The following is a 15423-nucleotide window of genomic DNA, read 5'->3' as shown; positions in this document are numbered from 1 at the left end:
TACATCATTCTGCATATACCACTCCTTATCTTTGCAAATGCAGAAATTAAGGATTTAGACATTAAATAACTAGCTCAAAATATCCTCTTTGCAAAGACAAAACTATTAGATCAAATGTGTCTTATATGATTTGTTAAGTAAAAAGGTTTAGAAAGAATGTATATATGAATGGATGGACATTGATACAAATATAGAATTTTTTTTCTGGAAGGACATAACAACAAAAAACTCAGTAATGCTACCTTTAGGGAGTGGGCCTAGAGTGGATAGAGGTCATTTTTCTATTTTTACTTTCTGTACCATTGAAAAATTTCCAACATGAACATCTGTTAATTCTACTGTTTAAAAATTATGCTCTTAGGTTGGACTTATAGGTTGTATTTTCCTTTCATTTTCAATACTGGAGAAAAAAAAAAAAAGTAATGTTTGGCTTTTTAAATTTTCTTCTTTTTTAAACAAAATGCCTGGTAGTGTAGTTGTTAATTCAGTTGCTTAGACCTCAAAGAACAAAGGTCACAGGTTTGATTAACTATATTTGCAAAAAATAAAAATATCCCTTGGTCATAGAATGCATTTTTAACTTTAAAAAGTCATCTGGCAAACTCGTGCTGCTGATCTCAAGGATGAATCAGGTAAGAGCATGTGGTTGACTCAATACAAAACATAAATACTGGAAAATAACTTTAAGTAATGTCTTAGTGACAGAGGGTAAGAGAGTAGACAGAGAATTACTCATCTCTAAGTAAACGTTTTAATTTTCATATTCATCAACTCACTGCACCTTCTGAATAGAATATAAATAAGACCTTAACTGTAGGAGAAAATACAGTCCCTGTCCTTTCAAAAAAACTAAAGACTATAAATGTCACAAATATTATTATTTTTAAAATAATACATTTCTTATTAGTATACTATATAAACATCAAATAAAATACCTGTAACATCTTCTGGATCTGATACAACAATATGTGCATTTAGTTCCTGTAGCTTGTGATGCAATTCTTCTAATTTTTTATTTGATTTTTTCAAAATGTTGTCCACATAAGCCAAACTTTTTTTATCTGTTGTGACTTTCCTCAGATTTTCAGCTCCTTCTTTGATTTTCAGTTCTTTTCTTATTTCTCTCTTAATTCGATCCTTGATATCATCCAATTTCTGTTGCACCATTGTATCTGAAAAGTCTAATTTTTGAACAGCACTCACATTCTCATAAAAGGGAAGACTTCGGGAATCTCCCTACAGAAAAAAATAAACACACAAATGTGGGAGTTTAGTAAAGTTAGCTGCTCAGTAAAATATGCCATATAAGAATACAACTGTACTTAAAGCAATTCTTCAAAAACTCTGCCCACTCACTAAATAGCATTACCTGACAAATTTATATTAAAATAAACACATCTATACACAAAGACATCTTTGGGCTGTATAAACAGACAATGAATTTCTGATATTCCATGAACCCAAGTTAGATTCCAAAACCTACACTGTGAATCTTGAACAAGTTATTTAACCGTTCAAATACTCAGTCAAATCGTGTAAAATCTAAATAATAATATTAGGCACTTTTCAGAGATAATGTGGTAACTCAAAATATTGTATGTGAAGCTCCAAATATAATTCTTGGCCCACTATAGTCACTTAATAAGTGAAGATTATTATTAAATTCCATAGGTGAGATAAAATTCTATTTTATCTTCTATAAGAACCTCTTAAATATAAACTAATATTGGCAAAAATAAAATAAAATTATATCCTTATGACCACTTTTTAGTTAAGCAATTAAATGCATTAGGGCTTGGGAAGACTAATTTCAGAATTCTATTCATATATTTCATGACTATCTATCCCAATTGATAATTTGGTTGACTGACTACATAAACATCACTACTAAAAGATGTCTAAATTATGTCCTACTGACAGAAGCTAATAGAGTACACAGTATCAGTTATTCATCTTAAAATGAAAATCAAATCAGGTAAGCACATCTAATCTACATTTAAAACAGGCAAAGTTATGTTCTGGCTATTTGTATATCATTCACTATTTTAAACTCCATTACTACAATACTACTGGTTTTTAAATTTTTAATTTCTGAAACACGAGAGTTAACTTTTGCCTTTGGGAAGAGGAATTGAGCTTGTGAAGGACACAGAAAAGAGATTTATATTTCACTGTGCACCCTTTATGTATCTTTTGAACCACAGACCTAAGTAATTAAAAGATTTTCTTTAACTTCTTTGGGAATTCATCACACCCATAAAGTAAGTTCTATTTAAATACTTGGTACAAATACTCTTTACGTCTAATTCTTCACCTCTGAAAAACATGTATTTTGCAAAACAGTGAGTTAATGGATGGGAAGATACAGGATTTAGTCTTGGCATTGGTACCAATTTACCTGGTGCCAACAGGCATACTATGCAAAAAATGAAGTAGTTGATGTATAAATTTGTTCTTAACCTTTTTAGGGCCAACAACCCCTTTGAAACTGACAAAAAAAAGAGTAGAACAAAGAAAATTTCATGTTTGTATGTACTATTTCCAGGTACCATAGATCTTAGATTAAGAATTCCTGAAATTGGTGATCTACACCTATTGGCCTTAAATTTCTGATTCTTATCTATACGAACATAGAATGATCTCCTATCTGGGCCAAAATAATGTCGAGGCTTTTCACTATTTATAATGGACTATAAGTCCTATCAATCCATTTATTCAGTTTCCGAAGTTTATAAATCCACCTTTGTCTGGTTATCAAAAACATATGACTATTGTCAAAAGATAAAATCCCAAATTTCTACTGTCTAGCTTCAGGTAAAGGGAACGGAGGCAAACAATTCTTAAATGAGAAAGCTTTAGCTAAATGCATTCCTCTAGATATTTTTATTTCTATCTTTATAAACTTAGAAAACACTACATGAATTGCTTTCACAAATCTGTACTTTAATATTAGGTAGTAAGCCAGAACGTTAAGTGTCTCAGTAAATTTTTCTTTATGATGCATAGGCTAAAAGAAATATCTAACAATTCCATTTATTAAGTAGTAAGGTCCAAATAACTTAATCAATACTTATAACAACTTAGTAGCTATTTGAAATAATACAAATTGAAAGAAAATGACATTTGTATTTCATTCTTTAAGAGCCACAGTTACTTATTAATGGGATATATGTCTGCTACTGGGTACTTCACAATTTCTCAAAACTTGAAATCAGTTGGACATTCCCACCTTCATCCTATTCTGCCAGTACAAGGGGGTTGTAGAATATCCTTAATATTGAAACTTTACTGACTCTAGTTAGTCCACACGGTATCCAACAAATGGTGTCACTATGTTTCCCTGAAATTTTAAAAATATACTGCAGCATCCTGACAGCTTGCTGAGGCACTCCAGAGAGCCTTGTTGCAGAGCTTGAAAATCATGGTACTAATATTTGAAGGCTGCTAAAAACAAAACAAAACAAACAAAAACAACCACCAAAAAACAGTTACCCTTGGCTACTTCAACTCCCACTTTTCAACTTGCTCCCTAAATGCCGATCATATCAAATTACAGAAATTTACTGCCAGAGACAATCTCTTTTGGCTCAGCTACTATGCATGCTGCACCTTTGGGATGCATCATTTTCCCTTCTTTCTTCAACTATCTCTTCCTAGTCCTTTCTTTTCTTAGTTAACTTTTACTTTGTTTCAAAGTTTACCACAATTTTTTCCCCAGGAAAGAATTTCCTGCCTATGCCCTCTCTTAGAATTAGATTAAATGCCTCTCTCCTGTGTGCTCTGATAATGTGGACTTTATTTAAACAAGTATTCCTTTCCTTATCTGACAACTCCAAAGACTGTGAGCAATTTGAGGGCAGAGCGTATGCCTGGCAGAGTGGTTCTGTTTTGTTTTCTTAATGATTTGATTACATTATTTAATATTCTTCTTTTAGAATTCAGGAAAATCTATCACTGCTAAGGAAGTCATGCTTTCCTCTTTCTGGTAAAGAGAACTCATACTCCAGGAAGCTCTAGGGCAAAACTGATATTCAATCATAGCAACTATACTGGCTAAAATAGATATTAGATATAAATCATATGTGGTTAGCATGTTTGCTTCCTCTTCCTAAAAGGCCTGAATTTTTACTCCCATCTTTTGTTGTGACATGGTTCAAATACCTTTTGGAAAGGAGGAGATACATAAACCATAATCAATAACTTAAGATAAACTATGCCCCCTAACAGCAGATAGGAAAGGTTACAGTACTTTCTATTACTGCTTTCCTAAAAATTTTAGTTGCAATAAACTGTGACAGTTATTGGAAAATATAATTTTCTTGCATTTGGAACAACTGAAATGAGATATTCCAACTATTAAATTATGTCCCTACCCTAAAAAAAAAATAAGAGCAATTATATCATAAATGGAATCAGTACTAGGCAATGTAATAATATTCTTGACCCAGTAAAATAAATCAGCCTCAGGAAAAAAAAAATAGCTATTTAAGCAGTGAAAATCTTCAGTGATAATCTCTGTCTCAGTAGGTTCTATTAGAAGCAGTAGTAACATTATAGTAATTTATGTTTACAAGCTTTACCCTTTCATCCACCATTCAACTCTTTGTACTCTATAATAAAGTTCACACCTCCCCCAAAAGTAAACAGTAGATACCTTTTCTCACGTTTTCAAAAGGAAGCAAAGTTAGATCCAACCTCTAATCGCAAACTCCCTTTTAAATTCATTAATATGTTCAGAAAGAGATAAACAAAAGAAAGGAAAAAAACACAAAAGTAATCCTAAACATAAAACTAAACTCCTAGTAGTATTCATGATCCTCTACCATTCATATATACACAAAAGAAACCCCATTAATTCTCAAACCTTTTATCACTGAAATCAACAAGCTTAATTAGCCACTCCATTCTAGTCAAATTAATCTAACATTTTGCTGTTATATTCTCTTACCCCTGTCTTTCTTTCTTATACCCTATTCCTTTCACTATCAATCTAAATCCACCATCATGTTTAAAAATATTTCAACTCTTTCATGATTAATCCTACCTATTTTTAATGTATTTTATATCATCTATATCCTTAATTCAGTCTTTCAAAGCAGATGGGCCAAATCCAAAAACAAGGAAACCATTAGTGAAATTAATACACTCAGGATTTATAGTAGTACAATCGAAATGATTTTTACGTTAAGTAGATTTCGAGCAGCTAAATAAAATAAAAGAAGGAATAGAGACTTCAATGAGTAAGAAACAAAGAGTAAAAATTAGAGTTCAAAGGAACCAAAATAAATTAAAAACTCAGTGGACGGGTAAAACAGCAGATTAGACCAAGCTAATGAATTAGTATCCTGGCAGATAGATAAGTTGAGGGAATTACTCTGAATTCATCATACAGCGATAATGAGAAATTTAAAGGCATGGAAGACAGAATGAGAGGATCCAAGATCCAGGTAGTAAGAGCTCCAGAAAAACAGAATAAAGACAATGGGGGAGAAGCGCTACATGAAGAGATAAATGGATGAGAATATTCCAGAGTTAAAGCATGATATATCCTTAGACTGGAAGGTCATACCAAGTTGCAAATAAGATAAATGGAAATAACGCAGCAACTACAAAGTAAACAGAGAGAAAAAGCATTTTTATCTACAAACGAATGATAATTAGATCAACAGAAAACTATTCTTTAATAACAACAGAGGCTCCAAACTATCAAACTTCTACAGGATTTTCAGCCTTTATCTTCATATATTGCTAAGGCTTTCTCCAAAATTAAAAAAAATTTAAAAACCAGCTGCTTCAAACTATTAACATTCTTGGGGAAATGACAGATGAACTAACCCAGTGCCCATGTTACACTTACATCGTTCCCCTGCTTACTTTCATGTATATGTTCACTTCTATTGAAGAAAAAAAACTTGTGCTATGGCAGAAGAAACTGTACCATTTTTACCTCTTAAACTGACAAAAGAGTTTTCTAATCATAATGTTGGCAATAATCCAGATGTAAGCTGTAAAACTTTATAAAAGTTGGAAATATGTAACAAGAATCTTTAAAATAGTGATTCCCTTTGGCCCAGTAATTCTAATTCTAGAAATGTAAACTAATAAGATAATTAGGAATTATTACTATATAGAATGGTAAATACAATACTTTTTAAAATAATATATGCTGGGCACAGACAGACTCCCTTACAAAACTTACAAGTAGCAGGGCTTTAAACCAACTTATAGAAAGGAGAAAGTTCAGGATATAAGTGTCACAACAAAAGAATTTCAAACAGTCTAGGGAATAAGGAAAGGTTTCTTTTATTTATACTCTTTATTATTCGTCAGCAGTATATCCAGCTCAATGTATTGCTACTACGTATACAGTTTTATTTCAAATTATGTTTAAAATAAGAATGGACAAAAAAAGACTGGGAGGAAAGAGATTAAAATATTAACAATAATTATCTCTGGGTAAAAAATCTAAGAAGATTTTTATTTTGCTCTTCCAAGTTTTCCATATTTTCTCAATTTTTTTTTTTTAGCAATTAATATATACTGCCTAATAGGAGGGAATTACATTTTTTAAAGACATTAAAAGTAACTTTCACTTTATTTCAATTTTGGCAAATGCAAAAGCTTATAATGATACTTTACACTCTACAGTATATTTGCTATTATTTAACCAGGTTATTTCGAGTCAATACAATTCTACTGCAAAGGATGAGACTACACATTCCACTCATTATAACTAGACCACGTCATATGCCAGTCAAGTATTCCAAGTATGCAAATGTGTTAATATATATTTGATAAACACAACTATTTTTATTTTATGAAATAACGAAATTCTGATCTGTAGAATAAAATATAAATTGACATTTTCTATTTACTACATTTCAACAAACTCACAGTGAAGTTAAGAAAAACACTAAAATAAGAACAGGATCAGATTCAAAGAACAAAATGAAGAAAAAAGTCTGTCACTTATGACCAAGTACTTCATTTAGGGAGAGACAGGAAAGGATGTTTACTTCTCACTGGCCAAGTTCCCAGAAAAGAAGTGAAAAAGCTGTTACTTTCTCTATATTATAGAAATATAAAACAGTCTGACCTGATAGATGACAAGAAATGTTAGAGCACCCATAAAAACTCACTGGGTACAATGATTCATATACTGTTTAGCTAGAAGGAATTTCAAAGATCAAGTAGCGTAACTCCTTTGATTTTAGTTTTGAGGAAAGCAGGTTCAAAGCAGCTATGCAACTTGCCTAAGGTCACAAAGAAAAGTCAGTGACCTGGCTGGGTTTAGCATACTAGTCTCCTGACTCCTAGTTTGGTGCTCTTTTACTCCATACCACCTTCTTATCCATTTCCCTTTATTTGAACTACACCTTGACCTAATTGATTTGCATTAATTAAGGGATATTATGTGCCTTAATTCAGGGGTACTGGCAGGACATATTTCCTCTTATTCTCTCGTATCACCCTAATCCAACCTTCTGTGTCTAAGGGGAGAATGCTCTCACCAGAAAGCAAGAAACCAGTTCTTACACCAGCTCTCTGTCACTAGCTATGCAACCCAAGCATGTTATTCCATCTCTGTACCTGTTCACCCATCCGCAAAATTATGTTTGGTTCTCCCACCTTTTAGTTTCGTTAAAATTTCTTTATTCAAAATATTCACTGAATGCTAGGTAATGGAAATGACACAATCCTGCTTTCTTTCAGGTATTCAATTTACTAAAGAAGACAGACATGAAAGCCAAACAAAATCTGAAGAAGCAGTAAAGCTTTACACAAATGTAGGCTATTGTGTGTGTGTCTGTGTATGTGTGTGTTTGTGCATGTGTCTTAACAGAAAGCTCAGTTAGAATGTAGTATGATGGAAAGAACTAAGTATTTGGAGTCAGACTGGCCATGTATAAATTCTGATATTGCAACCATGTTAAAGCTTTAATTTCTTTTTTCTGTAAAAGGGAATTATTACAACTACCTTGACTGTATTATTTCTAAGTCTCACAATGGCTATGCCTAGGAATAAGAAGTATGCTTTCATAGCAATAGTATAGTTCCTGGCACATAGTACTGAGAGATAGTGCTGGGTGCCTACATAATATCCAGCCTACCCCTTTTCCTCACTAAGGAAATCTCCATTTTGGTAGATGCAACAAAGTGCTGAGATAAAATTCTCACTTCACCAGACTCCCTTGCAGCTAGAAGTAGTTACATGACAATTCCTGGCAAAGGGAAGCCCAGGATTTTGGGGAAAGCTTCCAATTTTCCCTTTGTTTTTGCCTAGAATGCAGACCCAAAGCCTAAAGGTGTTAATAGGCAAATAGGACAGAAACAACAAGGATGACAAAGCAGAGTGGAAGAGCCTAGGACCCCAATGGCTTTACTGAACTGCTACACAAGTCCTAGACTGCCTACTTTGGACTTCTTGTCTCAGATGAACTATAAATCCCTCTCTCACTAAGGATCATATAGGGCCTTGTAGGCCAATATAAAGACTGGCTTTTATTCTGAATGAAATGGTGTAGGGCTTAGGGAGAGAAGTGATGTTGTATGACCTCCTGTGTTAACAGATTTGAGGGGGCAGGGAAAACTGCTATGAAGCTATGGTAGATTGTTACTAAATGGACTCAAATGAATCTTGCCTTCCTATGTTCATATTGTCATGTAGCCTCCTTCCACACTGACTCAAAGCTAGCCTTCTGACTTACTCTGACTAATAGTGTAATGGAAGTGACATTCTGATGATGGGCAGGGAGCTTCAAGAAGAGGCCTCAAGAGGACTCATAGCTTCTGTCTTCCTTCTTGAAAACTCAACTACTATTTAAAGAAGTCCAGATTATTCTGCTAGAGAGAGAGGACCCTGGAGGATGAGAGAGACCATGTGGAGAGAGGCCATGTGGAAGAGAACCAAAGCACTCCAGCTGTCTCATCCATTCCAGCTGAGGCACCAGACTCGTGAGGAAGGCCACAGTGGACATTCCAGTCCAGCTTAGCCACTAGCTGAATGCAGCTGCGTAAGTGAGCACAGGCAATACTAGCAGAAGAAACACCTCTTATACCCACAGAATTCTGAGATGAGTTTATTACACTACCATAGACATATGATACAGAGGCTACTGCAGCAATCCAGGCAAGATAGCTCTTAGAGCCATAATGATAGCTCTAAGCAGTCTCTTCAATTTTGATTATTAATTACTTTTTGTTGACTCTCAATAGATAAAAAGTAGGGATGGGGGTGTTAATAACATTATCATTATGTTAAAAAAGAAAAAACAATTTTCCTTTTCTTTCCCACTTTATACCTCTCCATCCCAACACTTTGAGAAGATGTAGATAGAGACAACAATCCTCTTCTTAAAAAACAAAACAAAACATAAAGTCATTACTTTTAAAAACAGACTTGCTGAAAAAAAAAGCCTTGCTTCTCCACCATTCCTGTCACAAAACTAAGCCTAAGGTGCATGCGGGTGAGAGTATTCAATCCTCAGATTTAGTGATTGGTTTAGGAATAGTCATGTGGTTGAAATAGGCCCTTTCCAATGCCCTTTCCAGGGATTGATATGGAAATCCCACTCCTAAGCACAGGAGCTGCAAAGACAACACAAATCTGAAGCTACTGATGAAAGAAGTGCTTTTCTTACCATAGATAGCCAGAAAACAAAGCTAACTCAGAGAAAAGCAACCATGAGAATTAAAGAGAAAAAAAATCAGTAAGGACACAGGCTGAGCATCTAAATCCTTACATCTTTAAACATGCTTAAAGCAAACATACCCCCATGCCCCTAAACTTATTAGTCACAGTGCCAACCAATTCATTTTTTGCTTAAGTTAGTTTGACTTAAGTTTTCCCTTACCACAAATAAGAGTCCCAAATAATATTGATAGTTCTAGCTCCCTGCTTTGAAACATGAAATTTTATCTCTGTAATTTAGTAAAGATACCTGCAATTCCAGATCTATATATATATGATTTTTTTCCAACATCAAGACCAATGTTCCCCTATAAGTGTTTGTGTTCTCTACCACTATAATCTCATTTTATACCACAGAACTGAATTTAGGGTCACATTTCCACCCTTGTTCCAAAGGATGCCACTAGTAATTTTTCATCTTATTTTGCATACTCTTCTCCCCTTAGTGTCTGGGAAAATTTTTTTTTAAAATAAATTTATTTATTTATTTATTTTTGGCTGTGTTGGGTCTTCGTTGCTGTGAGTGGGCTTTCTCTAGTTGTGGTGAGCAGGGGTTAGTCTTCTTCGCAGTGCGCGGACCTCTCTTCGTTGCATCTTGTTGTGGAGCACGGGCTCTAGGCACGCTGGTTTCAGCAGTTGTGGCTCACGGGCTCTAGAGCACAGGCTCAGTAGTTGTAGCACACGGGCTTAGTTGCTCCGCGGCAGGTGGGATCTTCCCAGACCAGGGCTCGAACCCGTGTTCCCTGCACTGGCGGGCAGACTCTTAACCACTGCGCCACCAGGGAAGCCCTGGGAAATATTTCTTATCTCACTCAAACCATGTGATTCTAGTGAGGTCTTCAATGCTCTTACATGATCCTATAGATCTGTGGCCACAGTTGAATGATCTAAGGATGGACACCTCACTAAATTAAACCAGAGTTGTCCCACATCCTGGCCAAACATGATTAATCCATTCATCCTGCAAATATTTACTGAATACCTATTACATGTGCTAGATGCTGTACTCAACACTGGACATACAGTGGTTAAAAAAAAAAAAAAAGACATCCATATCTACATTAAGCTAAACATGAGTTCATAATGATGCAGAAAAAGCATCTGACAAAATTCAATATACATTCATAATTAGAAACTCTCAGTAAACTAGAAATAGAGACCTTCTTCAATTTGATGAAGAACATCTACAAAAAACTTACAACTACCATTATATGTAGTGGTGAAAGACTAAATTCTTTCCCCTAAGATCAGGATCAAGACAAGGATGTTTACTCTCAGCACTCTTATCCAACACAGTACTGGGCATCCAAATCACTTCAGTAAGACAATAAAAGGCATACGGATTGAAAAGGAAGCAATAAAACGGTCCCTATTAGAAGATAACATGGTCATCTACATAGAAAATCCCAAGAAATTTACCAGAAACTTCTAGAATAAAAGAGTTCAGTACTATCACAGGATACAAGAACACTCAAAAATCAATCATACTTCTGTGTACTGACAATGACCATGTGGACACCAAAGATAAAAACACAATACCATCTAATAATTTTTGCTTAGATGCTCCTGTGAGATATCCATAGTAAGCATGCACATACCCTATCATATTGCTTATAACAACTTAGCTTGTCTTCCCTGCTTGACAATAAGACAAGCCCTCTCTAAGTACAGAGGCATTATCTGTCTTGTTCATTACTGTGTCCCCAGCATAGTATCTGGTACATCATAGCTAATTAATAAATATTTTTAAGGGAATTAAAAAAAAAGAAGAATATGCTTCAAGTTTCCTAAGTAGAATAGCAACCCCCCATATCCAAACCCAAAACTCTACCCTCCCCCACCAAAAGCTCTAGTTATAGAAAAAGTTTCAGGCAAAAAGAAAAGGAAGGTATTGAAACAAACAGCTAGAGTCAAAATTCAAGAAAATCCTCACATTTATAATATGGAAAGGGCTTTCAGACACAAATCTTTGTTCTTTTCAATTAAGTCATATATATTCAAGCAAAAAAAAAATTATGCAGTGAGTAAAATCTAAATTTTGTCAGTAACTGTTCTTTTAATGACTTAGGTTAATTTTCCTTTGTTACTTTTTTCCTTTATTTATTCAAATTCTTAGAACCTTTTAGGTTTCATTACCAAGTGACAGATACTAGAGCTACCAAAAACTAGTATAGTGTAATCACCATTCCACTGATCAATTTTACCAATTTTCCAGCAGTGGTTCTCAAAATCTTTTTGTTTATGTGGACTGGGGTGAAGGTGGTGGGAGGCGGGGCACAGATTACAGATCTACTCTGGGATCCAGATGGAAGCAATGGACTCTCAGAAAATTCCATGTGTGCAACACACACACACACACACACACACACACACACAGTGGCAGGAGGTTAAGGGGTTCACAGATCCCTAAGCCCATCCCAGCACCCCAAGTTCAGAACCCATGTAGGTCTAGCCTTTTGTCAACCAGTTCCAGCTATTAGCTATTTCTTAGGAGCCTAATATGCAAAAGAGACTTTTAAGGAAAATATACCATATTCGCAAAAAAGGCATACAATAAGACCTTGATTAACTGACTTCCCAGAATACCTCCTTTATATAAAATCAACCATGTTAAAAATTTAAACAACTTCAAAAATTATATTAAGCAGAGCTCCAGATGACCAGAGAAACAAATCCTTCTCAGTGCCTAGATTCTATTTGTTCTCACATTTCTGAAGGTAAAACAGTTGATCTTCATTCTGAACCTCCCCCATTCCTGAGCTTCCCAGGAGATAAAACATACAAACCCTGTTTTGTGTCCACAGTCCTAACAGTATAAGAAATAATGATAATAGTTTCAAACACCTATTACCATTATACTTTAACTGAAACTCTTAAAAACAAAGGGTAAAAAAAAATTTTAAAGGGCTATTTACACATTATATTTTTCTTTCATCTCTAAATGTAAACCACAAGTCATTTCCCCTAGCCAGAGCTTCTGTTAGGGACTTTATCACCTCCTAGGATCATTTTGGAAATATTTGGAAATTCTGGTTGTGAAGATGACAATAGGATAGAGACAGACGATAGGCACAGAAGTGACCAGGCAGAGCCAGATACTATGAAATAGAAAGCCAAAAGACTCCAATAAAATAATAACACCTACAAGGACATCAGAATAATCAAAATCAATCAAGATTTTGTCTCAAAGGAATATAAAATGATTAAATTAGTAAAATATAAAAATCTTTGTCACAGTATCTGATATTTCTCATTTATTCAATTATTACCATTATTACTAAAAACAGTCAAAAAGTGGGCAAAGGATAGTAGGATATCAAAATGAAGAAAATATGGGACAAAAATTAATTTTTATTTGTCATGCTTAATTTAGAGCAGATCTATCACACAAAAACTCCAATGTGCTAAAGTGTTAAATATTTTTTAGAATGACTAAGCATAAACGAAATAGATAACATAGCAGCATATCTACTTCAGGCACAGTGTTAAGAATTTGGGAGCTTAAGAATAAAGAGATATTAAGAGAAAAAAGACTGCAAAGGAAAAGCCCAGAAATGCTCTTGTTGTTTGAAAGTATACAATAAAAGGCAACCAAACTAAGATTGCAAACAGATAGACAGACGGACAGACAGACATGGAGAGAAAAAGGGAGGGAGGGAGGGAGGGAAAAAGGGAGGGAGGGAGGGAGGGAAAAAGGGAAGGAGGGAAGGAGGGAAGGAGGGAATCAGACTGGGGCTCTCATTAAATGTTTTATTTCACTGATTAGGATGAAGAAATAGAGAACAAGTTGTCAGTTTCTCAGAGCTGGGCCTGGGGAACACAGCAATGAAACTATACAGAATACAAAAGAAGGTCCCTGAGGAAGTAAAACTAATTAGTCAATGCAAGATAAGTAACAGCTATTTACAAATAGAAACAATAAGAGAGCCAAGAGACTTGGTTGAAACAAGTTAAAAATTAGTGAGTGATAAAGTGTTTTAGTGGCAAATTAATAGAAATGTGGTACATGAAAGGAAACAAGAGCAACCTTCCGACTGTCCTTCATATTGGTCTTCATGTCTGCTGATGACACAAGGAAAAGAGGGTTTCAGAGCTAGAGATTTCATCAAGAAACAACTTCTGGTAAGGAAATGATTTATAAATATACCAGATTTGGTATAGTAGTTGGGGGTGGAGGGATGGGAAAGGAAAGAAATGTCAGAGACAGGAATCCAGAAAGCTTCATTCGACTGTATCGTTAATGTGTATTTCTTTAAATCGGTAGTGAATACAATGGTGTTTTATTACTCCCTATGTACCTTCTGGTATGCCTATAACATTTTATTAAAAAATGAGGACGGAATGATACAAAAAACTAAAGGAGAGCGCTATCTAATAGTAAAGATACTGTATTGCATTACTGAGAAAGTAGTTTCGGAAGGCTATAGAAGTCTAATGTAGGATAGTCCCCCGTTTGGAATTTTGAAGGTAATGGCCTCTCAACCTCTTAAAATTGTTCTACTCTGAGAGTACATTTTCTTAAAAACATGATAAGAATTTTTAAGTTTAAATGCCATGTTACTGGGTATATTTCAATACATAAGAAACATTAAGTATATATTTAAATTTGTGACCAATGTAATACATAAACTTCTTTTATAATTCCTAAAAATGAAGTTTCTTAGCTATTACTTAACTACATTTTTAGTAGTATCTCACTGATATTTTCTCATATTATAAAGCTGGTGTCCACAAATATTAATATATCAGATAAAACAATTAAAATGGCACAAATGTATTACGAGTCAAGTTGGTGTCTTAAATGGATTCTGAATTACAGCCTTAATTTAAAATATTTATACTTTATGGTATATTATTTTAATAATACTGTTTTTAATAATTCATAACAAACCCTGGTTATTACCCATCTGAAGGAATCATACACATTCCATTCTTAACAATTCAGAATATGGAGTGCTTAGTTCTCTTAATTTTATAGTAGTATATAATAATCATAATTGCAAGCATGTTCTTCCTACAAAAGTCATATTCCATGAGGTACTACAAAAACATACATGGGAAGAAGTAGCAGTAGCCAACAGTAGTTGTTCAGATATAAACCATAATTCGGACCTTGACAGGTAGGAACTCTCATATATCTTCTGTCCTATAACTTAGCACACAAGTTTGTGTTTTAAAATTTGTTTCATTCAGCAGCAATTTATTAAATGTCTACTATGTGTAAAGTTCTATTCTAGACACTGATGATACAAAGATGATCAAGCCACTCTTCCTATAAAGTAGTGGCTCAGATCTAAGTTCACTTCATTAATATGGAAATCATTGTTTCAGCTCAATCATATCTCCTATTTAATATTACTAAAATTATTATTGGTAAAAATGACATCTCAATTTAAAAATGTAGTTAAAAATCATACCTATTTTAATAGCATGTGCAAATCTCAGGCTCTCACATGCTTCCAACACAGAAACACTTTTCACAACCAAAACTATCCACAATGATTAAGCAAAGGTAGGATATTAAAGGCAACAGAAAGAGAGAGATTATGAGTAAGAAAACCGAAATTCTAGTCATGGTTCTGTCACTGATTTGCTATAAGACCCATGGCAAATTCTTAAATTGTGTTTCAATCTTTTTTTTCTAAAACAGTCATTTAGTTCTAATTTTAACTCAAACTTTACATTATATCCATTATGAATCCTATAAACAACTTTTGCTGTCATGATGATTT

General features: G+C 34.2%; 1 protein-coding gene across 1 annotated transcript in view; it reads right to left on the bottom strand.

Moving 5' to 3' along the window:
• Positions 1 to 15423, bottom strand: part of PKN2 (protein kinase N2) — a 121765-nt gene that overhangs the window by 82961 nt on the left and 23381 nt on the right. The window contains exon 2 of the mRNA XM_068540246.1: positions 936 to 1236. Within this exon, the coding sequence (XP_068396347.1) occupies positions 936 to 1236 (301 nt within the window). The remainder of the gene's footprint in view (positions 1 to 935; positions 1237 to 15423) is intronic.

Source organism: Eschrichtius robustus, chromosome 3 (genome assembly GCF_028021215.1).
Source record: "Eschrichtius robustus isolate mEscRob2 chromosome 3, mEscRob2.pri, whole genome shotgun sequence".
Classification (NCBI taxonomy): domain Eukaryota; kingdom Metazoa; phylum Chordata; class Mammalia; order Artiodactyla; family Eschrichtiidae; genus Eschrichtius; species Eschrichtius robustus.
The sequence above is the reverse complement of the archived record's forward strand: the minus strand, read 5'-3'. Positions and strand labels throughout refer to the sequence as shown.